Source organism: Pieris rapae, chromosome 20 (assembly GCF_905147795.1).
Source record: "Pieris rapae chromosome 20, ilPieRapa1.1, whole genome shotgun sequence".
Taxonomy (NCBI): Eukaryota; Metazoa; Arthropoda; class Insecta; order Lepidoptera; family Pieridae; genus Pieris; species Pieris rapae.
In genome coordinates, this window is record NC_059528.1 from 3,694,773 (window position 1) to 3,720,768 (window position 25,996).

Genomic DNA, 25,996 nt, shown 5'->3' on the forward strand with positions numbered 1-25,996 from the left:
TATTGAACTTCAAAATGCTATTTGCAACTACGGTCGAAATAATTTACTTATTTACTTACCGCATTCGCAGCGAAACAGTGAGTCTCGGTTTGTTCTAACTTTAATTTACTTAAGAGTTGCTTTATACGAACATTTTACAGCTAAACTACTGCATCTACTTGACCGATTTGCCGTCAAAGCAAGGATTGAGGGCACTTACTTGGAAGAAGCTTAATAGGTTCGCTATTGATTGGCAAAATACTCCACTGAGACATCACTATGTTTCCTTATTTTTCTTTCTGAGTACGCAATTTTTTTTGACTGGGCACCAATGGACTTTTTATATGCGCATTTAATATTTGTTCGAACGGTGAAGGAAAACATCGTGAGGAAACTGACATGTCTTAGACATGTCGACGACGTGTGTCAGGCACCTACTCGCCTATTGGATTAAAAAAACTGATTATGAAACAGATTCAGAAATCTGAGGTCAAGACCTAAAGAGGTTGTAGCGCCACTGATTATTATTATTATTAAGTACGCAATTAACAGATGGTCGTGTATTAAAATTGGTATGGCATGGCTGGCAACTTAAATAAAGAAATACCTAGCTTTGTTTTTTACAAATAAAATCGTCATACATGAGGATACAAAGACGAAATATAAATTATAGTTGGTGACGTAATCCTATTTGCCGATATCGCCAAATCACTGAAACGATATTCTTGTGTTTGAGCCAGTTTGCTGTGATTAAGTTAGATTCAAAAGTCAAGACTGCGCCTATAACTTCCGTATATCAAAAACGATTTACATTTTATCATGCTGTTATGAAATACTTCCTCGTGTACAGTATCTAATATATTCATCGGATTATATCTAATATATTCATCGGGAATATGTTGCTAAGCGTCGAAGGCGGCTGGACCAATTTGAGTAATGTTATTTATTTATTCCTTGAATTCTGAGGAGGTATTCGCTCTTGATGAAAAGAAAATTAAAAAAATATATGTATTTAGCAAAATGTTCTATATTTTTGTATGTAGCTATTAAAAGGTAAAGTACTGATCTAACATTAGTTTCGAATAGCGGAGACAAATACAGTGTTAATGATTTTACAATAATACAAAATGAATACAAAAATATACAAGAATTAACAGGTATATCTAAAACATTTACATTTAAAATGACTAGAATCTTATAAAATATCTACTTGTTTTGTCTACCTTTGACTTCTAAATATTCAAATTCGTAGAGATTTCTATCAGATACAAATTGTTTTAGAAAAACAGTATATAACAAAGTTCGACAACTCTATCATTTTATAGTCGAACGATCGAAACTATAAAAGTCAGTGCCAACGAGAATTTCGCTATGCTTCAGGAAATTGGAAGAAGTTGTATTGACTGTTCTCTATTTGTGCCTCCCCGGGTCTTTTTCATACAAGCTTTTATCAAATTAACAAACTCTATTGCTTGCCGATTTTCCTATGTATATTTACATCGCCCCTGGGAACTGGTGGTAATTGTAAATTTTGGTCTGTCTTATAAATAGTAACGTTAATAAGTACATAATTACTTTTTACTAAGTAATAAATGCTGACAGGCAGTGTAATATATTAACAGGGGCGTAGCTACCGCCGTATTTGCCGTATCAATTATACGGGGCCCCCGGGCCACGGGGGCCCCCAAAGTTTGTAAGGAAAAAGAATAAAAACTTTATAATTTATTTTATTTTACAAATGACAAAATTCTATAAAGCAATTCCTTTTTTTCCCGCCTTAAGCGTGCGTTTCTAAAGTTGGCTCACTCTCTTATAATAATTGGTTGCAAGGAAATACCATCGATACTCTATTGAAAAGTGAAATCGATAGTAAAATTACATTCTGGAGAGATGTACTGCATCGTATAATTAATGTTATAATTAATTTAGTATCTTGTAATCTACCTTTGAGGGGGCATGATTCTGATTCTGGCAATTTTATGGCAATTTCACGTCTGCTATCTAACTATGATGCAACTTTAAAAGAACTTTTTCTAAAACCGAAAGGTGAAATAAATTATTTAAACCCTACGATTCAAAACGAAATTATTAGTTTGCTTGGTACTAACGTCAGGAACTATTTAGGTCTGCTAAATACAGTAAAGACATCTCACTTAATCTTTGTGACTAATTAAAGGCTGTAAAAACATGCTTAAATTCTGAAATTAAAAAAATTTATTCCATTAAAGAACCCATTGAATTATTGCTAGTAAAATTCAATAGTCTTGCATCCAGTTTTCCCGAGGTAATCACAGCATGCTTTTTATTCTTGGCCCTTCCAGTTACAACCGCAACGGCAGAAAGAAGTTTTTCAAAATTAAAACTAATAAAAAATTACTTAAGAACTTCGATGGAACAAGAACGGCTGTCAGACATCTCACTATTGTCCATAGAGGCAGAAACTTTAGAAAAACTAAAATCATCATCAGCCATAAATGATTTAATAAATCAGTTTGCCGATAAAAAGGCAAGGAGAGTGAATATTTAAAATTCGATTTTTATTTGTAAAATGGGTAAATTATGTGATAAATAAATATTACTTCTCACAATATTCGTTTTCTTTTGTGAAAAATCTCTACCTCCATACACCTAAGGGCCTCCAAAAAAATTTTTATACGGGGCCCCGACAAGGCACGCTACGCCACTGTATATTAACATCTATTTTACGTAATTGAAAGTTCAAATCACACTCATACAATATATCAAATCTAAACGAAATAGGTAGGAATAAAATTGTATATTATAATCAAAACAATAGTTTTCGAAAAGTGTATAATCCACGTTTACATCATTGAAGAATTAAGTTTCTCGAAATTATGAAAAAGACGAAAAAGGTATCGATGCTTTGATGTTTTCACAAAGACAAAAATATAGTGTAACGCCTTGCTGGTGTTTACCTAAGAAACTTTTGAAAATTTGCTAATATTATGAAATCACATCTAAAATCTTCTTATAAAACTTCACTTATTACAAACAATCAAGATGGCCAACAACTCTTCATGTCTTGGTTTATGTTACCGTCAAAGTGACACTTCTAAGTAATTATTCTAAACCGATAGTATTAGCCTATTGGATAACATGTGTTTGATGATTTGCTTTTTTAAAAGAGTACCGAGAGTTTTTTATGCTGGCTTTCTCTCTCGGCCTACACCCTCTGTCTTCTTTGCCGATGAGTAGGGATGCCTACAGGTTCAAATTTAATGACGTGTAATAAGTGATGCCTGTCTATCTTATGTTGCATAATAAACGTATTTTACTTTTATTTTAATACTTCGTATTTGTAAATCGAAAAATGATAACAATAAACTTACCCCGCCTAAAACAATAATTGTTAAAGTTACTCTATGTTGCATTTCTCATACCTTTAACGTGAATATTTACTGAGCAACTATGCAAAACGCGTTAGTTTACGTCGTGTGCTATAATCCCCTTAGTGGGCAACGAACTAGCCAAGTACAGACAGATAACAAGCCATTGCACTCTAGGCAACCTATTTTCTATCGATATTTTTTAACTGCTGTTAAGTGTACCTTAAATTATGAATGGATTAACAGAAATACACTCAAGTATTCAACAAATGGATTAAAATAAAACTGGTATTCTGAGATGTATTTTAAAAGAATTTTGGAAAGCAGTCCATACATTAAGTTGATATTATATACCCTGTAGATACTATAGGTTAACATCTCTTATAAATTAAAAATAATGCTTGACCATAAGCATATTAAACATATAAACGCGATAACAAGGAAAAAGATTAATTATATATTTGGGAAAATATTAGTTAATTTTTTATGTTAAACATTTGAAAACACATTGAAAATGTCTAACTCCTTTTCTACAATTTATACGGCTCAATCTCGACTTGATGGCCCCAAGTTTCCATTATGCACATATCTAATCCATCTTGAATTATTTATATGCCGAAGTTTCTTCACATTCAATCTTAATTATAGATAGATATATGTGTTAACAGATTTTAAACAAATATCTTTATGGTTTTAATTTGTGTTTGGCTATCTAAGTCGTTATAGTATTCTAAAGTAGACCAGGGACAGAAATTTCTGTTTGTCATCGTAAAGTAGACCTTAGAATGAAAATTTGCATCCTAAATGAGACACAAAATAGATTTATGAAGTTGTACTACTATATTATATCCATATGTACTACACGTACATATGGGTATACACACACACACGCAAAAATAATGTTGCTAGCGAAAGGACTATGCTGGACTTGGCATGCATTGGATTACACATTAGACACACATACACATAGACATTTTGTATTTGAATAATAATTATAACTAGTAAAGGATTAAGTCTAGTTATTGACAGATGGTGAAATTTATGAACACTGAAACTTAACATAAATATAATTAATGTGACACAAAAATAAAATTGTATATACCATCCAAAAATCCAATGAAACAATTTAAATACTTTATTAATATGCAAATTGTAACACTTACGTCTATGTATATATCAAGATGGCCGATGGTCTACTCGTATGTATATGTCAAAGTGACAATTAACATAATTTGGCTAAACTAACCTAGCAACTAAAAAAGTAATTTTAGATCGAATGAATTCTCTCAAAACTCTTCACAAAACTATATTGGATAAGCTTTTATTCAATCTTCTCACTTATAAATCATTATCAATTTGTAATTCTTCATAAATCATGTAATAATTTAAACTGAGTGCCCATTGTGAAGATTTAACAAAAGATTTTCTCTTCTATGGTACAAAAAGCACTATAATTTAATTTACATTTTCTATTGCTATTTCTTGGAATGTAAAATCTGTGCTATGAACTACTTTAAGACGAAATAATTTATAGAAATACTCAAGAATGTTAGCGGAGACTAGCGCTGTACTTAAATAAGTAAAAGGAAAATGCAGAGCCTCGTCTATGATAGCTTGTTGTTGAAATGAAATATTGATGTTGTTAAGGTCGTTAAGGAAGAAAAGGTATTGAATATTTTAAGAGATATGTCCAATTAGATTGTAAATGCATGTATCTATGTTCATTTTGTATGTTAAATAGATCTAAGGAGACACTTGGAATTTTGGCGTAGTAATTTTCCGAAAAATTCGACCAATAGGTATAAAATACTCCAAATCGAAAATATCTAAATATTCAAGTTTAGATCATATTTCAAATCATTGTGTTAGTTTAAAAAATCAGAATTTCATACATTTACTTGATTTTTAAATTGCCTAAAGCCTGTATTAAATTATTAAAATAAAAAATATCCTGAAACATATTGAAAATCTCTTTACCCTAAATGGAGGTAGATTATATATGGTTCCCTTTAAATGTTTGTGTATATTGAGCGTCCAACCCAAATTTTGTTTCACTGGGAATCGATTATGACCATGCATTACCCACTAAGCAAGGCAAAGTTAGTAATCAAATAAAAGGGATTTATTGACTTGACCTATTTAATTGAATGATGAAATTAGTGCGACCCAGCTAATAGAGGCTTTTACAGCCTAAATCTAATGACACCTATTCAATAATAAAGTAATACTGTCCGAATTGCTAGTAATTCTTGGCTTCCCTTCTTTACACTCCCTACCTAAGTTAGCTGCCCTCACTGTTAGGTACAAGAATAAATTGATTCTTTCTGCGGAAAGCAGATCTAATCTAATAATATTAATTCTAATAATAAATATAATATATAAATATTATATAATATTTGATTTATGATTCAATAAATACTTAATGTATTCTGCACTACTATAATAGTATAGTAATTTCGGAGGTTATTGAAATAATTAATAAAAACGAAACACTCTGAGGTAATAAATAAGATTATTCCTCCATGTTATTAAGGTACAAGAGTTGTTTGTTTGTATTGAACAGTATGTAAAATGTTTTCTAAATTTTATTCTACTATCAATAGATTGTAATATATTGACAACTCTTCTAATATATGAAGTAATTGCCAAAGCTGTGCTTTAACTTTTATATGCGCAATGAACATTTGTTTGGCAAAGAAATAGATTGCGAGGACACCGGCATATCATAGTCCCAAAAAAAAAACATGAACACACATAAGACTGGTTTCTAACTGTGTTAAATAATGTAATCAACGACAATAGAACTGACTGTGCTATGTCCAATTTAACGGATTCGGGGGTTGATACTGACATCTTTTATTACTGCCCATAGACTATATAGTTTTATTATATTCGGCCAACATTTATATACGCGACGTTATATCCAAACTATAACTATATGTGGATATATTTGAATATAAATAATCCGTAGAGTATAAGAGAAAACAAAGTGAAAACTATGTCAGGTGCATAGGGGAAAATTTTCTCCCGCAACGTTGAAAAAAGGCGATGACTACAAACTTTGAAAATTTTGTTTTTCCGGATAAATAAGAACTGATATTACTTTTTGTTTGTAAGGTAACTTCATTCTAGACAATGTATTTCACTCTTACAAAGTAAATTTGTTTCCGTTATCCTTCCTTGCTCGCTGACTGAATAATTTTATTTACAGTATTTATTATTTACTATTCATTCTTTCTATAAATATATATTTAGAGCTACAAATAATTTAAATAAATCAAATTGGCGTTACAAGCCTCAATAATGTTACACGTCTTTGGCAAGCGTTCGACACACTAATACATTGGTCAATAAGAATAATAAAATACAAGATTAAGGGCCTGTTTCACAATGTATGGATAAAGTGCCAAATAGCTATGCAACACATAAATTATTCGAAAGATTAATTGAGTTCCGAATAAGATACTTGGCATTTCATGACAAATAGCGCTATCTGACAGTCGTGAAACGCAAAAATACTGTTTATCCTACAAATAAGTAACAAATAGCTTATTTGGAACTTATCCGGACATTGTGAAACAGGCCCTTAATGTGACAAGCACTTATAGGTAAACATAACAAACAGAAATAGAAACAAATTCAACGATTCTTAAATTATAAAAGATATGCGGTAAAATAGACTCCCACAAAATATAAGTGCAGGCAGCCTATAAATTTGTTAAATTAAGATGTTCTTTTAATCTTCTATTGTATCTATTAAGTGATCCCAATCTACGGAAATAAAAGTCCACCCAAGTTCTACCACCACCACCACGTTATAATTATTCTTAGTATTGTTTTGTTCTTTAGCATATAAGTGTTCTCATGTAAGTAAGTATTGTCTATTATGAGAATAAATGTCTTTAAACCTAAACTAAAGGAAAACTTATTATGAAGTGTCAGGAGAGCAACTATGAATGCTATGCTAGGTCGTTTATCAGAATGCTCAATCGGGGAGTTTTAGCCAGAAAGTGTTTTTCTAAAAGGACCAATTGGATGCCTGGGACTACTAGATTTAAATTTAGTTAAAATGTTTATGACACATATCACTGAAGTTTGGGCTTAATACATTAAAACATGATTAGGAAAGATTGACCCCACGATCCAGATATTAATAGACAGCGTAATGGTTAATAAGTATTTTAAAAAATCCATTCATATGGCGGGGTTAAAACGCACGACCTTGGAAACGTATCCTTGACCACATTGAAAATCATATTAACAGTTTTACATGCTATTTTCGTAAACTATTTCTGTAGAACACTTATTGATATTGTGAAAGTTTTGTTTTCCGACGAAAGTTTTACCACACACCGAGATACCGATGTTCGGAATCTATTCAAAATCTTTATTTATTCGAACATTTATTAAACTTCTACGATGTTTTTCTTTCGAACTCTCGTTCCGGTATTTACTTTGTTCTTTATAAGTTATAACCTGATATTTCATCTCAAATGTAGAAGTACTGAGATTTTTAACCACGCCTATGAACTTACGAATCAGGATTGGCTTATTCGTTCTTAGTGTTGTTTTGTTCTACAACAATAGAGATTCCTTCTGATAACAGCCAACAAATGCAGCGTATTAACCTAGTTCTGTTTGTATTTATTTACGTTATTTTAGCGTGAATTTTTTGACCCAAATATGCCATGAAAACAGTTTATACTCAACTTTAGTTACATAACGTACTCGTTAATACAGTTATCGAATTACTTCACAATAATAACATGAACATAAATTAGAGTTAGGTAAAACAATACTACAGATCTCAAAAAACACGTAAGTAGTTAGTAGAAGCGGGAACACTGATTTTGTTTAAGTAGTAATTTTTAAAAAATCTAAAGAAAACTGAAATTTAAAACAAAGTTGTAGCCTGCCTAGCATATATAAGTATAAGCTTTAAGATTACTTATAATTAAATAAATAATTCGTTGCAACACAAAGTAATGGGGCCAAGTCTACCATCGGGAAATCTGACGACATTTGGAAGTTTAACTAACCACTTTTAGTAATATGAAGATTCTTTTGTAAGTGACATCCTCAAGCAATGTTTTGATAGGACTGTTGTGGAAGTAGGCCGTTATGATGTCTCCTGTGTTTTGTTTGCTGTCATTTGTGTGTGCTACTTATTGTTTGAACTCGAACAAGACTGGTACATTGCAACTATATATCATATTGTTAAATAGCTTATTACATCGTATAGAAAACAGCTACTAAAGGTTTTAAAGAAAACACATTTTTAACGGATTGAAGCTATGTATTATAAACATATAATTATTTTACATAATTTTAAATTTTTCCCGACGTTTCACGGTGACTGAAGACAAAAGGTGTTGAATGTCAAAAAGTATCACAGCTGTAGAAAAAGTTATATTATCTGTATTTGATTCCATTGTAAAAAAAAATAAAATTATGTAAAATAATTATAAGTTTATAATAATACATAGCTTCAATCCGTTAAAGAAGTGTTTTCTTTAAATGTCTAAAAGTTACGTTATTTAAATACTAGCTACTAAAGTTGTATACAACCAATATGTACACAATCGATTTATTTTAAAATTGTTGAATTAATTGTTTGGTTAATTATTCGATCGGACGTATTATTCATGCTAAAATAAAATTATACTCGTAAAATATCCTATTTATTAATTACATCCCCCGCAAACTTCGTTTCGCCTTAATATTTTTATATTTAGCCGTCCATTTTAGTAGCTACATAATTATGGAACATTTTGCTATGCTACCCTATAGACTCTATAGTAGAAAGACGAACAGTCTCTATAGTATAGTTCGTTTTTCTACTACATATTTAGCGATTCATAAAAATGAATCTATAATGAAAATGAATGAAAAAGCAGCGTCTGTTTTCAACAGTACAATCTCGCATCCATACATTCTTCGGACACGTATCTCGGCTTGGTGATCAGTCCATAAAACACCATGTCGTCCAGGGGAAGGTGGAAGGCACTAGACCGCGCCGCAGGTCACCTACGCGTTCGACTGATCAGATTAAGTCTGCCGTAGGAGCATCACTGAATCAGTGGATTAGGATGACCTTTAATAGGCAACGATGGTGGAACATCGTGAAGCAAATCACATTACCACAACTACATAGTTATACATATACATACATAGGATACACATACATAGGATAAGAAGAATATACGGTATATGAGATTATCGTCACCAGGTTGTGATTTATAGCTTTAACATTGTATAGCTAGCCCAAAACTTTTTATACTGCTTTATAAGTATCATAACATTCAGGTTTTTAGTAGTGAACGTAGTGTACACAAAAATAGCTAAGCGAACTATCAGTTTATATTTAAAAAATATAAGCAACGTTTTCTTTTGTGATAGTACGTGCCTGACTGAAGTCGTCACCCCAGCGGTGTGGGGCTGACATATTGGGTCTCTTCAAAGGCAACTAATCCCCAAATATATCATCCAGAGATACGAATCCTGGACCGATGTTACGTGCACGAACTAAGTTAAAGGCGAAATTAAATGCTCTCTTTACGGATCGCAGTATCGTTATGATTATTTGTTGGAATAGTCCTATAAAAATAATGTTGTATTTGGTAATTATGATGCCTGTTGAAGTCGGTTTAAAACTGCATTCAAATCATGTAGAACTATTTTACGCAAGCAAATACGATCCTAACTCTAAGATCCATTTGATTTTGAAAGGTCAATGACCCGATTTGGATTGCTTAAAGTGCTTTCGAGGCTTCCAAGTTTGATTTGTATCATGTCATAGAATTGTTTCAAATATCTGAAACCGCATCACGTTCTTATACGTGTTGTGAATAATCAAACGATTTCAATATTTTTTCTTATGAATGAAATATCGCCAAAACCCAATAGCCAAGCCATTAACGAACGGAGCCTGTAAAATACAAAACAGATTATCTTATATTTTAATAACAATAATTTACTAGATTTGAATTTTGTTAAATTTTAGTCGAAGTTTTTGTATTTTCACGCAAAAGAAATACATAAATTAACTTTTGATAGATTTTATGTTTTATACATATTTGGTGTATAGCAATACAGGATAAAAAGCTGAAAAATATAAAGCTATTGTAAATTAAATATCGGATCGGTAAATAAAGGAGAAACGTTTCTTTACTCTTCGTTTTTCTGGCTTCAGTCACTGAAGTCAAACATGCATACTGAAAAAGATAATACTCTTTGTTGTTTCCACTCTCATAAATTTCGACATTTCGCTACGCTGTTGTTTTTAACCGGTCGGTACGGTATTTCATCTAATAATATTTACGATTTAAGTTGTTCACAGTGCTATTCTCATCTCTAAGTTCGCAATTTCAATCTCTGACTGTGCACCAATAGACTTTTTATTTATGTGCGCTAAGACTCTCTCGTATGGGGAAGAAAAACATTGCAAGCAAACCGGCATGTCTCAATGTCGACGATATATATCAGACAGAAACCTAATCACCTACATGTCTATGATATAAAAATATCAAAGTACGCAATTTGAGGCCAAGACATTGCAGCAACACTGGTTTATTTATTATAAGGATTTAAGTTATGAAACATTTCCAACCTCTGACGTTTCGCTTTTGAGGTATTGTCAATTGTCATGCAGTGACAATCGAAGTCGGTATTTATAGCGTCCGTTATTTCCCCGGAGGTATTAATATAGACGTTATATGGCAATATTAGCCCGGGACATAATAATTTAAATGCATTTTATACAATAATGTGTATTATCTTGTGTACTATTAATTAAAAGGGATTATTATGAAAATAATTATCTACTGTAGTTAACGAAGCGTCTTATATAAAAGCGTTGTTTAACGACTTCGTACAGCGATGGTCAATTATTTTACTCAGAACATAGTACTTATTATTAAGTGCAAGTTTAAGATCTTCCAGAAACTACAGAATTGGTTTCATATGTTTGACATATACCTGAGTGAAATTGACAACCGTGACAGACAGATTCATTATCACGAATATTAATTTTGAAGTGAAACTTCTTTAACACATTTAGATAGTGAAAAATGTTTAATTTAATTATGATTAATTATAAAAACTTTATTTTAGAAGGTTTCACTTCTATCGTGTGAATTGCACATATGTTTTTTTGTTACGTGAACAAAGTCATGCAGGCCACAGATAGTTATTGATATCGTACATAGATTTTTTTTAGATTTAGAATTGCATGCAGAGATAAAACAGCGTATACCGCGTTCACCAAGTCATTTCATACCTTGCATCATATAAAATATTTCAGTATTCAAAAAAATAAAATCTTACCTCAAATATTCGCAATATGCAACAAAAAGCTCACTTTTGTCATTCAAGGCAAAGCTACTGGCAGTAAGAGGTATATGAAAGAATTTATGTCAGAGATTTTAATAAAACGTATGTCATTTTGTAGTGGCACCGGGTTAAACGGGACACAGGTAATGCTTAAACTCAGTCGACCTATTTCATATTTCCAGACATGACGGGCGGGGTGAACTGGGAATGTTTTACTTTTTGCCTTCAATATAAATCACCTCGTATCAAATTTAGGTAACACAATATCTTTGACGGGGCACACGGGTGCAATTTACTTAGATCCCTGCTATACAGGAAAGTTCGATTTGGTTAGTTTATGTAGAACAATATATACTTGTGATTTTATACATAAAAGTATCTACAACTTTGATCCGTATCATATATATGAGAATAATACAGTTTTAACATGATAATTTTTTCCATTGTGTCATTTTGAATTTTGGCGCGTTACTGAATAATGATGAGAGTAAAGTTTTACCGACACCTACAGGTCATCACAAAAATGTGACACCCGCACACCGTCACAAAAAACCGACTCCCTGAATATCATAGTCAATAGTCAATAGAAATAATTTTCTGTCATATTTTTTTTGTTTTATTTAATTGGATAATGCATTGGAATAATGGAAATTCCAAAATACCTTTCTTCTATTGTTAGGTTTGTTTTTTCTACAAACATAAAATAAGGCGAAAGATAAAAAAATTAAAATATTTCTTGGCTTACCAAAAAAGTATAACTTCTAACCCGTGTAGAAGAAAAAAAACACTTGTTTTTTTCTTTTAAATTGTAATTATTGTTTAGTAACATATGTTACAAAATAAATGAATTAAGAGTAGCCTTTTACAAATATTACCCAGTCTCAAACTACTAAACTGCTAGAAATATATATCGAATACTAGTGTTACAAAGAAATAGAAAATGGCCACTAGTGCATTGTGGCATTTACTCACAAACGGATGAGCGACTGAACAATTTTGTTTGATGGCACTTAAACCATTATAATGGCTTGACATATCTACATCTATTTTCTCTCTAAATTTTCTATTGAAAAGTCACTTGATGCGATGCAGATTTGGATAAATCCAATAAGTAGTAGACTTCCTCATAAAAAGTTAGCCATAAGTATAGCTAAAAGTAAGCTAGCCATATGCTAACATAATTGCGAGCTGTCTACTAGTCACAACTAGTCTGTATTTACTGTATTGTAATTTGTATAATCCATGTGCCTGTCTATAAGTTTTTTATCTGTATCTCCAAAACTAACACTTGCGGGGTAATTACAAATTAATCGTACGAAAAATATTGTGAGATGTTACTTGTCAATAATTGTTACTTGAGAAACTGTGAAAAATAAAAGTAATAAATATAATAATTTAGATTGTAATAAGATATGTCTAAAATAATTCCGTAACTGTATTACCATTTATATGTAACATAATATTCTAAAATGAAATCAGTCGAAAAACTATTTCGCCACCGTATCAACAAAAAGATTGTGGTAAAATTAGATTAAGTAACTTTTTGGGTTTCGCCAAATCCCTTCGGATTGTGTTTTGCTAGCTGAGAATGAATTTAAACACAAAGTACATAATTCTGGGGACCATTTTATGTTGAACATGTATATTTACTTTATTATGTAATGATGTTTATAGTATTTAAGTTAAAGTGAATATATTGTGATGTAATTTTTTTACACCTAAAAGGGGGTTTTCTGAGTAATATTTACATAGTAAAGGTGCCGTGGAGGTTTCAAATTCCGTTAAGAAAATTGTTTTGGCTTGAAATACTCAGTCTTAACAAGGACCGAGACTAAATCAGCCATTTGAATTTCGAATTTGCAATTCGTTTTTACGGAAAATTAAAAAAAATTAAGTTCTAAAAGTTAACCAAGTCAGAACAACATAATAAATTTTAGTTAAAAAGTATTTAACCGTCACATTAGCAAACCCTAATCAGACACTATATTATCGCTATCATAAAACCGAAAATTAATGTTCTATCCAATAGCAATTAAATCAAATTATCGTTAAGAATGCTGATGGTGACAAGGAACCAATGTTATTGGCGACCCCTGTGATGAGGGTAACCGCAAAATGTCACACTGAATTCAAACTTTGTCAATAAATGCGTTTAAAGGATCTTTCAGTAAGGGTTTGATTTGACGTTCAATATTTTTTTCTAAAAAGTTATGTTGAAAGAACTTTATTTTTATTACAAAAATGTATTTTATTGACATGAGAAACTTAATATGTATACACGAGCCAGATACACGACGCCATTAGCCGTCCCAATTAAAAAAATAATAATAATAATTTATTTTGGAACATAGGATCATAATGGTATTAAACTTATTCCACGCCATTAAATTTTAAACTGTAGGCATCCCTACTCATCGGCAAAGAAGACAGAAGGTGTTGGCCGAGAGAAAAAGCCGGCGTAAAAAACTCTCGGTACTCTTTTAAAAAAAAAAAGCAAATCATCAAACAATTCTACAATATTTAAAACAAATATAGCAAATTAATTAGAAATAGCCTGCCCAGCACTAGTCTGAATTTTAGCCCACTATGTTCACTCTAAGGTATTAATGCCTTTTTGAATTCGTTAAACGCGCCACTATTGCGAATTTTAGATGGTAATTGATTAAATAATTGCACACCCTCATACCTAATAGACTTCTTCAAATAATTTGTACGCGGCATCGGCTAAGCAAACTCGCTCGACGAGTATTGGGTGTAGTTGTGTATTTGATTTCTTTAAATGATAAGCTACTATGTCTTCATATAGTTATTTTTTTAAAAATTAAGATACAGGTGCTATAAACATATAGTTGTTTTATCGTCACAATTTTTGTTTCTTGGTAGATTTTACTAATAAATTGTATCTAAATAATGCTTTTATTAATTTATTTTGTAGTGTTTGTAAGTTAGAAGTTTTGTTTTTGCATGCTGTACCCCATATTTCAATTAGATATATGAAATGTGGCTTGACTAAACAGTTATAAATTAAATGTCGTACGGATTACGGAATACATTTTGATATTGACTAAAATCTGCCCAACCTGCCGTCAATGTCTGTCCATGGGCAGTGTCACTTAACATCAGATGAATCTCCTCTGTTCTGTAATGAAAATTATGACATGGATTTTTGATTTTGTCTGCCAAAGCATAATACCAATTTTCTGAGTACATGAAAAATGTATCAAAATCAAGCGCCTGAATGTATAGTATTCAAAAGTTGAAACTGTTGAATAAACAGAATTTTCTACGTGTACTAACTTCCTATGTACTATGAAACCTTAGTACTGTCGTGCACTAATTCCTCTTGATATGTTAACTATTGTAAGCATTTTTCTACTGAGGCTATCTTTAGCCTACTTCAGTACATTATAAAATAGAGTTCTTTGCCGACTGCGATGCACTCACTAGGGTTTCGCCAATAGTCTTTCATGAGAAAATACCCTAGTAATATTCTACTGTATAGTGTTTTGTCGGAACTAAAGTGAAAGTGCTTCTATTTTGTCTGATGTTCAGCGTTTGTCACTTAATTATTAATGTTTTGTTACAATATGTGAATCACCGTTGATGTTCCTTACATTTTCCTTGTAAAAAACTTTTCTCGCTCTACCCTTATATTAAACGAACTTATATTAAATGTATAAGACGATATTTTAATATCGACGTACATGAGTACAGTTACCAATATGATTAACAAATTTGAATTGATTTGATACGTTTCTCTATTTAGCGACCTGTACAGTCTGCTGAAGACATATTAGTTTATTTTTCGTTATTTAACCCTTTGAAAACAAAAATCAGTGTCGCTACGACCTCATTGGTCTTGGTCTCAGATTACTGAATCTGTTTCATGATCATTTTTTTAAATCTAATAGACAAGGAGGTGATCAGCCAGTGCCTAACACACGTACGTTTTTGGGTCTAAGACATGTTTTCGTCACAATGTTTTCCTTCACCGTTCGAGCAAATATTAAATGCGCATATAAAAAGTCCATTGGTGCAAAGCAAATCGAACCTACGATCTCAGGTATGAGAGTCGCGCGTTGAAGCCACTAGGCCAACACTGCTCTATTTAACCCTTTGAACTGTTTTTAATAACACAGTCGTTTAGGCACTAGTGTAATGTTTACGGTTTTGACTAGGGTTAAGCAGTGAGCGACAGTTTAGTAATTAAGTTTCATCGGTGTTGAATTGACTTTAAATTCGAGTTCATGTTATATTGAAAATAGCGTTCACTCGCATTTGTTATTGAGCAATTGTTTCAACATTTTATACCACATGGGTTTTTACTCATCGCCAGTTACAGGTAGGCTAAAAAATCGAAAAACCTTATGTATGTATAATAAATTTGTCAAAATTAATGGTTTTCTACAATTCTGTGCTTTTGCTCACTAAGGTCCTGTTTCACAATGTATGGATAAAGTACTAAATAGCTATGCAACACATAAATTATTCGAAATATAAAAGTTCCGAATAAGAAACTTCGCGTTTCATGACGAATAGCGCTATCAGACATTCGTGAAACGCAAAAATACTGTTTATTCTACCAATAAGTAATAAATATCTTATTTTGAGCTTATCCGGAAGGGACATTGTGAAACAGACCCTAAGACTATGAAACCGATTAACTTAAAAAATTACATATACTCTTGTAATTTTCAATAATAGATTTTATACTGTTATTTGACTGAAATATAATAATTAAAGTGGTCGCAATCATACTCAGAAAGAGCAGCTGCGGCGGCTAATTATATATTAAAATTCTAGTCATTCTAGCCAGGGTGGTAGTGGCTAAACCACACGTTTTCCCTTGGAACTAATTCTACCAATCATTAAAATATTAGTCAAGGAATTCCAATATACACGCGTTTCATTCACTGCCCTATATCGGAATGAGTATTAAATTATTATTTTGTATTTCTATTTCTTTATTAATATTTATTTATTACAAAAATAATACATTATCCATACAGACTATACCAATACGATTCTTGAACTTTTAAGGAGTTAAAGAGATTTAAAAGTCATATTTAGCTCTAAATCTCGACCACGATTTTTTTTAACTATCTGAGTAAATAGAGGTTTATTTATAAACTGTTTTGTAAATTTCTGCCTTTAGAAAACCGTGCATACAACTTTTCTCTTTAACTTTCATTTTGAATATTAACTATGAAAAATAAAAACAATAATTAACAACTAGTGCCCTAACATATGATATTCAGAATAGACGAACACTTGACGAAACTATTGAAGCAAAGGGGACAGAGGACTCACTTTGATCCCCCTCATTTAATTTGCCGCTGGTTTTATGTAAAATAGCGAGCCTGACCTCATTACAATTGCCTCTGACCTTCAACTAGGGATTATTCTCCTTGATGTGATGGCCCTTTATTGAAGCGAATACCGCCTTAACGATGTAGACGCATCTGTTTATACGTATACTGTAAATTGCATGAATTAAACATATTTGACCCGGGATGCGCGCAGTCCAAATTATTGCTTAAATTACTTGGGTCAATTTACCTACGCATATATTCCGACCCTTTCTGTTCAACTGTTTATTGAAAATGCGTGTTACAATTTATTTTCGCAACTATGTTGATGCGTTTTTAATTGATTCATGTGTTGTTAATTTGTTTGTAAGTGTAATAATGGTTTTAAAAGTGTGGCCATGATTAAAATGATGGTTTATAATCAAGAGTATCTCGGAATGTTTGTTTTTTAATGGCCTTTTTTATATTGTATTTACAATTATGTAGGCATAATTGATGAGCGTCGATTTAGGTTACTAAAAACTATTTGATCTGTGAGTAACTGCATGTATTATAGTGTCTTATGAAGAAATAAATAAATAAAGTAGCGGTAGTTAGTGTAATTTATTATATGGGAAATTCTCTATTCTACAAGCAGATTTTAATTTTAAATCCGTTATCTACGAGCATTCCTTGTGAATATTGTGCTTCTCATATATTGTCTTGGTTCATGGACTTTTAATGTTTTAAATTTGTTTGTTTGGTCTTCTGTTTAAGTAATTGTTTCTCATCAGACGGGAACACTTTTAAGCGGTAGACCTATAGCGATAACGAAGTAAGTCTCACTCTACGACTTTAATACAAGTGTTAAGTACAGAAACATTAATAATCTGTGCCCGGAATTCATATGGAATATAAGCAAATAAAAGAAAGAAAGTTAAAAATATGACACGAGAAAAAAAAATAAAGTGAGAAAGTTCATTAGTGTGGGGGGAGGAGAATTATGTTGTGGGTCTAGTTACTTCTACTTGACGTAATAAATTTTACATAACTACATAGTTTAACGGACCTTTTTCATTGTCCTAGTTTTATTATTTGTTAGTGCCTGTAATAGTTAATTTCTTGTCTGTGATACAGTTGTTTCTATTTGAGTTGTTGTTTGTTTTTTTTGTTTCGTCTGTAAATTTTATTCACTTATTCTGTACTCTTGTCAATTTTGCGTTGTTAAGGCAGGAGTGGGTATACAAATAAATAAATAAAAATAACAGTCACATTAATTTAAATAATGTTTAACAAGAAGATTAGTTTCGGTTTGAACCTAAGACGTTTTTCCAAACGTAGTAGAAGAAGTCGAATTATAAAAACTCTAGTAGGAAGATCTTGTAATATTTTTGGTACATTATTATAAAACTTTATATGCCATACAAAAGGTGTTTGTACCATACAATTCCATAATATATATATATATATATATATATATATATTCATCTAACGACAAGTATACATGGCGACAAATTGCTATATGGTAATTGCGAGAAGTGCGACAAAGAATACCTAAATCATTAATAACTAAATAATAAAATAAAATGCGCAAAAATGAACTTCAACTTATAGACACAATTATGTTAGCTGAACAAATACATATTTAATACATCTGCTACCAAATAAAAGTGATAGATTCGTGAAGTCCTCTATCCCGGAATTATTGGAATCTAACATGAGGGTGTCGTTATTAGATTTACAACTTTGTTAATACCGAATCTTTTCCAAGCAGTATATTTTCATTTAACGAAGGAAAATATAGAAAGTTTTTCCTCTTACAAGCGATATAGGAAGTTTCATGTTATTTCTGATGGCTTTTATTTAACAATCATTGTTAAGTATCGATTTTTGTAACAAAGAAACAATTAAGGCATATTCGACTCAAAATATAAATAATAATAATAATATAATAATAAATAATGTAATCGTGTAAAAATATTCTTGGACGAAATGGTTTAATAAAATTATTTATTTATTTAAAAAGGCATTACAATAAATATTACAAACAAAAATAACAATAAAAACTAATTCTATTTAACAGGCAAACACTTATTTAATACTTAATAACTTCAAGTTACTAACAAAATTTATAAACTTAAAATATGTGTTTTAAAAGATTTTATAAATAATAAAATAGCTAATTTTTGGAAAAGATAGCTAAGTGAAACTGTGAGTTAGAGAGTTGAAAGGGATCTTTTTGCGGGCATAATTTATGAGCTACACAACAATAAACGAAGGTTTAAGTAGATTAATAAAGACTACTATTAGTGAGATACTCAAGCTACAATATGTAATAATAATAAATAATCCTGGGGCGCTACTGCCCCATAGTCTTAGATTGCATCAGTTTCTGTGACCATTTTTATTTTTTAGACGAACCTCTATCTGATATGTGATATATTTTTTTTCTTTTGAAGAAACAAAACCGATTAATGCTTCGCTGTGATTCGAACGCATTTATAATTATACATGCATTATGGCATTTATCAATTACAATTATTATGGCTTGGTTGTTCGTTTCTAAAGTAATGAATAACATTACAACGATTAGGCATATATGCTATTCTCATATTTATGAATTATGATAAAGATAAAAGCGAATAAAGTTTATTACTAGTAAAATATAATGACACTGATATTGATTATATCATAGTCGTCGTTAATTTGTATTTTTGCACTTTCTAAGTTGTTTTCGTTCGGTTAATGTCTATTCTTTATAATACTTCATAGCTTAGGAAAGTAGGTATGCGACCGTGTTCAGGCTAGTCACGCGATTGCATGTAGTAAAAAGGGCACACTACAATTACATACCAACTGACCCTTAGTTATTTCGCCGTTACACGCAAATGTTGCCATTTAATCGAAAAATCTAAACTTTATTCCTGTTCGAGGTCATCAATATCCTTATACAATCTGTAGCTTATGGGGAATCCAATGTTGCCTCCCTTTCGTTCTCTAACACCCATAGTGATGCCGATTAAATTGCCTTCATTCAACTTCTTGTCTAGTTTGCTACTAAACTGTTATAACTTGAACATTTACAATACGATTACTATCGACCTATATATGTAGAAAATCATATTTTTTACTTGATTTAAAACAGTCGACTAAAATATAAATGTCGTAGCCTTAGCTTTATTACCCGTTCAATTAAAAGCCTAGCCTTTTAACTAGCGGCCTGAAAGATGTTCAGCGATTTGATTAAAGAGCTAGGCAAATGACTTGGATCAATGTCGTTTCGCATCAGGCAGGTAGGGGGGATCAGCCTCCTGTGCTTGACATTCTACATCTTTCCTGACCTTTCCATCTCTCAAGCAAGGTTAGCCGCGATGTTTTTCTTCATGCGAATGTTAAATGCGCACATAGACAAAAAGTCAATCGGTGCACCGCCTAGAATTGAACCTACGACCTCAAAAATGAGAGTCGCATGCTGAAGAAGCACAGGCCAACATTCGAAATTATTTAAAAAGTAAAACATTTAGCAAATTATAAATTAAATGCTCACTAGAGTTTTAGTTCTTTTTCCAGTTCACTGGCTAAAAATAAACTAACATTTCTTCATAAAATAAATAGCGCGCTCTGTTAGCTGTTACGTTAACAAAGTCGGTAAGAAAGATTTGAAATCCCTAAGCGTATAGAGGATTTGTTAGTAAACCGGGTAGACATTTAGAAATTCACGTTGTAGACATTATGTAAATCCTGGTACCTGCTGTAACCTAAGTGACTACGTGAGATATGTTTTTATATCAACTAACGATATAATCATTCAAAAGAATTTCTTATTATTCTAGTATTCTGTACTTATGGTATTCAATGCTGAGTTTTTTGCCCGTTCTTCTCAGTACAATGCCTCCTGGTAGTTTTGCGAACGGATGGCGTAGTCTTGCTCTTTTGTAAACGTTTTTGACATTCATACGCATGCCCTAAGACGCATCTAAATTGAATAAATGAATTTTGATTTGATTTGAATTACATTCACAATTGGTTTTCTTTTTTCTAATTACTAAGCATAAGCATACAGGTTTTGGCGTGATTTCTGGTTTTATTTAATATTTTTTTTATAATCTCTCGCCGACGCAAGTCGTTCGTCGGTCGGTTATGACGTTTCGTCACGATGTTTCCCTTTACTGTGAAAGTTGATTGGCAAGAAAATTAATTGGTACTCAGCAGGAATCTGAACGAATGACAGTTAAGAGTAGCACGTTCCACTAACATAGATTTTTATCTCATATAAAATGTCAAACAGATAGACAAACTATTGATATATATATGACCTTATATACATATATGTATATAAGGTCCTACACCTAAATATTTTTGTACAAATTTTCTTTAAATTTACTTACATTACATATAAAGTGATTATGATTCTTATTTTCGTTTGTATCTTTACAGATATCGAGAAGTATTGGAGTTTCTTACTTCCTGAAAATTTGAGGTAAAATTATTATGTAATATGATATTTTTTGCATACATACTGTCTTATTAAGCGTTTTTTATGTTAAAAAGATATTTAAAAGATTATTAAGATAATTTTAAAGACAAGCGAGACAGTTTAGTTTTTCACTATAACAGGTATAAATATATAAAAAATTGTTATAGGATTGCGGCCGACTAGGGGATGACGCTCGGCGGTAAAGACGAAAAGCGCGGCGCGGGTTGAGCTGGCGCGGGGGATGTGGGTATTCGTGATGCTGGCTTTGGCGGCAGCCGTCAGTGCTGAGTGTCCACGTCACTGCGAGTGTAAATGGCGCAGTGGAAAAGAATCGGCACTATGCGCCAGAGCTGGACTTAACGCAGTCCCACCGCGCCTAGACCCCACCACACAACTACTAGACTTAGCCGAAAATCGACTGACAACTCTTCGTGATGATGCTTTTGCCTCCGCTGGACTTCTTAATCTTCAACGGTTATACCTTCCCGCGTGCAATATACGAAGTATTAAACAATACGCGTTTCGCGCTCTAGTAAATCTTGTAGAACTGGACCTGTCTCGGAATCGACTAGAATCCATTCCGTCGCACGCCTTTGATTCAATTCGAGAACTTCGAGAGCTTCGACTCAGCGGAAATCCTATCACGAAAATTAAAGATGAAGCCTTTTCAACTTTACCGCATTTAGTGAGACTAAGTCTTATATCTTGTAAAATATCAGAAATTGAGCCAAGAGGCTTTATCGGTTTAGAAGCTTCGTTGGAGTATTTAGAGCTAAGTAAAAATAAACTTCAAGTACTTCACGTTGCAGTCTTAGCACCATTGAGGTCACTCAAAGGTTTAGAGCTGGCGAATAATCCATGGGATTGTAATTGTGTGTTGAGACCACTAAGGGACTGGATGATAAGAAAAAATGTTCCTGCAACCGTCGTGCCAGACTGTGCTCTACCACCGCGCCTCCTTCAACATTCATGGGATCGCTTAGACCTAGAGGACTTTGCTTGTCTTCCTGAAGTAACTACATCATCTAGCAATATTAAAGGAGTAGAAGGCGAAGAAGTAATACTGGCATGCAAAGTAACCGGCATACCAGCACCAAGAGTTCGATGGCTACGTTCAGGGCGGTTGCTGGCTAATAGTACTAATGCAAATTCAGGAAGGGCATTTTTATTGCGAAGTGAAGGTCAGACAAGTACTTTAGTTATAAAATCGTCAGATGTGCAAGATTCAGGACTTTATACTTGTAATGCTGAGAATCGAGCAGGAAAAGTAGAAGTTATTTTAAATCTTACAATTGACAGAAAAATACCCGTAAAGGGTTTTGGGGGCCGTGCTTTAATGGCCGGAATGGCTGTATCAGCAGTGATAGTTTTAAGTTCGTGTTTAGTAGGACTGTGTATTTATGAAACTCGTAAAAAGAGACAAATAGATAGGTGGAATGAACAAATAGTGACATCAAATCATAATGAAAATAATTATGAAAAAATTGAAGCTAATGTAAAAAATAATGTAGAACTATCTCGATCCACTCCAATAGAGAATAGAAAGAGAGGTGATTATAGAAACGTTCCCTCCCATGACCCAGAAGAAGAATATGATGGTTATGGAAAAGGTGAAAGTCGAGGTGATGCGGGAGAAGTGACTTCACCAGCGATGAGTAAAAGTTTTCGACGAAGTGAATTCGAAGTAGCTGGGTCAAGATCTGCTGAAGTTGTTCAAGATCTACACATACCTCGCCTGAGCCAGTATGCAACAAGGTAAAACACTTAATTACTTATACTATTTTTTATTTAGATCTTTACCATATCAGACAATTATCACTAAATAAATTCAAAGCCCTCGTTAAAAGTAAATTAATCAATAAAGCTTTAAAGAAAATGATTCTCATCTTGCGATTGATTTGCTCAAGTTCAAACAATTTCTATAAAAAATTAGCGATTGAAAAGAGTGGACGCTCTCCTCCCTTGACTTGCGAACTAAACTAAATGTAAATTTAGAATTAATTTAATTTTTTTGACGTTCATAAGTGTAACTTAGTAGTTTACCTAATGTAAAATCATAGAAATAATTTGGGTACTAACGTTATTCAATTAATGGGGTTCTTATCTAAGAATAAGTAAATGAATGATAAGGAAATAATATTAAAAACCCATCCCATCTTATAAGTTTGTTATTAATACAAAATATAGACTAAGAAAGAAAAGTAATGATTATGTTACTGAGTTGCAATTTATTCAATTGTTCAGGTTCTATTTCTAAGTAAAATGTTCTTTTCAATATTATTTTCTATGTCATCTATTAAGAGAAAAATTTATCGGTACATTTATGTTAGTTTATTGAGTCTTTCATTAATCTATATTTATATTTCAGATCACAGAAAAACGTCGAAGCCATGCAAAACTCCAAGTCGACGGGCCTTTTAAGTGGTCGCGTCGAGATGTTATCAGAAAATAGCCGATTTAACAACAACGCTCGATCGTGTCCCCAGCCTCGAATACGTGAACGCTTGGATAACGATCTTTCTGGGAGCGATAGCGAGAAAAATTACCCTGATCTCATAGAGATGAGTGCATTAGGTACGAGTTCATATTTGCGTGATACAAAACACGATCCATATTATTTTTATACGATCCCGAGGAGAAAAGATGGAGACAGTCGAAGCCCGCTTCTGAGTAGTCGTAGAAACAGTTCTGGTGGTGACTCAGTAACATATCTTGATAGAATTGAGAAAAATCGACAAAAACCATCTGGTAGGTCAAACAGTTTTTTAGATCTATCTAGCGGCGGAAGTCGATTACGGCGAAATCCAAGTTTGCCAGCATCACCCAACAGGGAGCCACTGACAGTTCCGTCCGCCACTCCCCTTTTAGACCTCTCAGGGCTACGAGATTATACCCAAACTAGTCCACCCTTCGAAGACTTTGATTTTCGAGCGTCGCAACTTGAACGTTTTTTAGAAGAGTACAGAACTCTAAGGGAACAATTATCTAGAATGAAAGAGACGAGAGAGAACTTGCAAAGAACCAGGGCAGTAGAAAATGAAGAATTGAGGTCTATTCTGAAGGGGAAACCAAGTATAGCAGTAACTGAAACTTCTTCTTCAGTAGCCTTGACTGATCCTGCATCTCCTCTTGCTCTCAGTCCACCCGAATATAAGCCCCAACAGTCTCGACCAGAGTGGTTAACGACATTACTTTATCGCAATTAATATAAATATAATTTTGTAAATATAGTCAAATGAACTGATCAAAATTGAATTGTTTTTAAGTAAAGTGATAATCATAGTCATCCTTTTAAAAGTTGAAATAAATTTTGAAGTCGGCTTGAACGTTTCATTTCTCCCTTTGATCACTGAATCAAGTTTAACATCAATAAGGTGCGAAATGTTTACAAAAAAGTGTAATTAGATTGCCAGTAAATGGCTTTATTTCGTTCATTAGGCTGGGAAAGGAGCAATGAAAATGAACGCTTAATAAGAGACTATAGATTTAGTACCCAATTAGTGTGACGCCGGCCTTTGTTCTGCAGTCGGAATGCCACAAAGCAGGGAGGAATTTTATCGGTAATAACGATCTCTGCTCCACATTTTTATTTAAATGAAACAGTAACTGTCGTAGTTCTATTGATGGATGTGTCCGAGATCTGTTTTCAAAAATAGAAATTCCTTTTAAATCATAACCAATTGTGCTAACACATTTGCGTTTAATTAAATCCATAATAGAACTAAAACTATTCACGTATTAAATAATAACTAAGTGACTGTCTGAAATCATAACCGAGTCTCCATTTCCTGTGAAATGTTCCAATAAATTTACGAACTATGCAATAATGAAAAAGCGGGCTAAGTGAATCTTTGCCGTCTACCGTCTATATACACTGCATTCCAGATGTATCCCGGTGCAATGTTAAAATACTACGAGTTAAATTGAGGATCCAATAGACAGAACGAGAGTTCGCAATTACAGCTGTCCGAGCGAATTGTGCGCTCGACAATAAAAGTATCGCTTTTATTGTGGCTGTAAATTGCAGGCGCGTTGGCGGTGCGATGACGTGTCGGACCCGTTTTCTTTTACCCTGAGGACTTTCCTCTATCCAATTTTACACTTATTCCCAATATAGATCAGTGTTAACGTAAAAAGTGTTCGATTCTTCACCAGCTTGCGCAAAGATTTGCTCATACGAATATAAGGGAATTGATAAATATAAATTGTAGTTAATCCGCTTAAGTAATACTTAAACGAATCCTTACCTGTAGAAAAAAGATCAATAAAAAATAAAATAAAATACGTTTATTTTGAACGTAAGATATCATGGTATCACTTATTCCACGTCATTAAATTCGAACCTGTTGGCATCCCTACTCATCGGTAAAGAAGACAGGGGGTGTTGGCCGAGAGAAAAAGCCGGCGTAAAAAACTCTCGGTACTCTTTTTAAAAAAAAGCAAATCATCAAACAATTTACAATATTTAAAACAAATATAGCAAATTAATTAAAAGTCAGCACTAGTCCCAGGCCCTTTTATCAACTAGATAATCACTAACTTTATAGTAAGCCTTTTTACAGAGCTTTTCTTTA

General features: G+C 32.6%; 1 protein-coding gene across 1 annotated transcript in view; it reads left to right on the forward strand.

The window, feature by feature from the left end:
* The window catches only part of LOC110998726, a 34,965-nt gene extending 10,229 nt beyond the window's left edge, over positions 1 to 24,736 (forward strand). Inside the window, exons 2-4 of the mRNA XM_045632757.1 lie at positions 21,383 to 21,425; positions 21,590 to 23,177; positions 23,791 to 24,736. Coding sequence (XP_045488713.1) covers positions 21,664 to 23,177; positions 23,791 to 24,628 — 2,352 coding nt within the window. The 5' untranslated portion in view covers positions 21,383 to 21,425; positions 21,590 to 21,663 and the 3' untranslated portion in view covers positions 24,629 to 24,736. The remainder of the gene's footprint in view (positions 1 to 21,382; positions 21,426 to 21,589; positions 23,178 to 23,790) is intronic.
* Positions 24,737 to 25,996: the final 1,260 nt, after the last annotated feature.